Source organism: Chaetura pelagica, unplaced genomic scaffold (assembly GCF_000747805.2).
Source record: "Chaetura pelagica isolate M959 unplaced genomic scaffold, ChaPel_1.0 scaffold992, whole genome shotgun sequence".
NCBI lineage: Eukaryota > Metazoa > Chordata > Aves > Apodiformes > Apodidae > Chaetura > Chaetura pelagica.
In genome coordinates this window covers 186354-186891 of record NW_009952357.1, presented here as the reverse complement: position 1 = coordinate 186891, position 538 = coordinate 186354, and the positions used below count along the sequence as shown (strand labels likewise).

The 538-nt window shown below is 67.3% G+C and overlaps 1 protein-coding gene across 1 annotated transcript in view; it reads left to right on the top strand.

Moving 5' to 3' along the window:
• Positions 1 to 538, top strand: part of PLEC (plectin) — a gene marked incomplete at its 5' end in the record, with an annotated part of 79923 nt that overhangs the window by 12159 nt on the left and 67226 nt on the right. Inside the window, 2 exon segments of the mRNA XM_010007863.1 lie at positions 8 to 75; positions 377 to 449. Coding sequence (XP_010006165.1) covers positions 8 to 75; positions 377 to 449 — 141 coding nt within the window.

The window sequence follows — 538 nt, the reverse complement described above, 5'->3', positions numbered from 1 at the left end:
GTGGGAGGCCATTGTCCCCTCTGTCGGCTTCCTGCTGCCCCCCCCCAACGCCGAGGCCATCGACGCCGTCACTCGGTGAGCGCCACCTCCCCCCTGGGTCCCTCTGCCGTGGGGTGTCCCCTCTGCCATGGGATGTCCTCTTTGCTAGGGGTTCCCTCCCATGACACCATCCTGTCACCCCCCTTTGCTATGGGGTGTCCCTTGCTTCCTTCTTCACTTCAGGGTCCCACCTGTCCCCCCCCTCAGCCATGGGGTCCCCCAGTCCCCCCTCTGCCACAGGGTCCCCTCACAGCACCATCCCAGGTCCCCTCCTCTGCTGCGGGGCTCCCTCATCGCCCCCTGCCACGGGGTCCCCCCTGACTCCCCTGTGTTACAGGGTCCCCCTGCCATTGGGTCCCACCAACCTCCCCTGCGCTGCAGGGTCCCCTTTCATCCCCCTCTCCCATGGGGTCCCCCCAAACCTCCTGTGCTGCAGGATCCCCTCCCAGTCTCCCCTCTCCCCTGGGGTCCCCCCCATTCTCTCCTCTGTCATGGGATC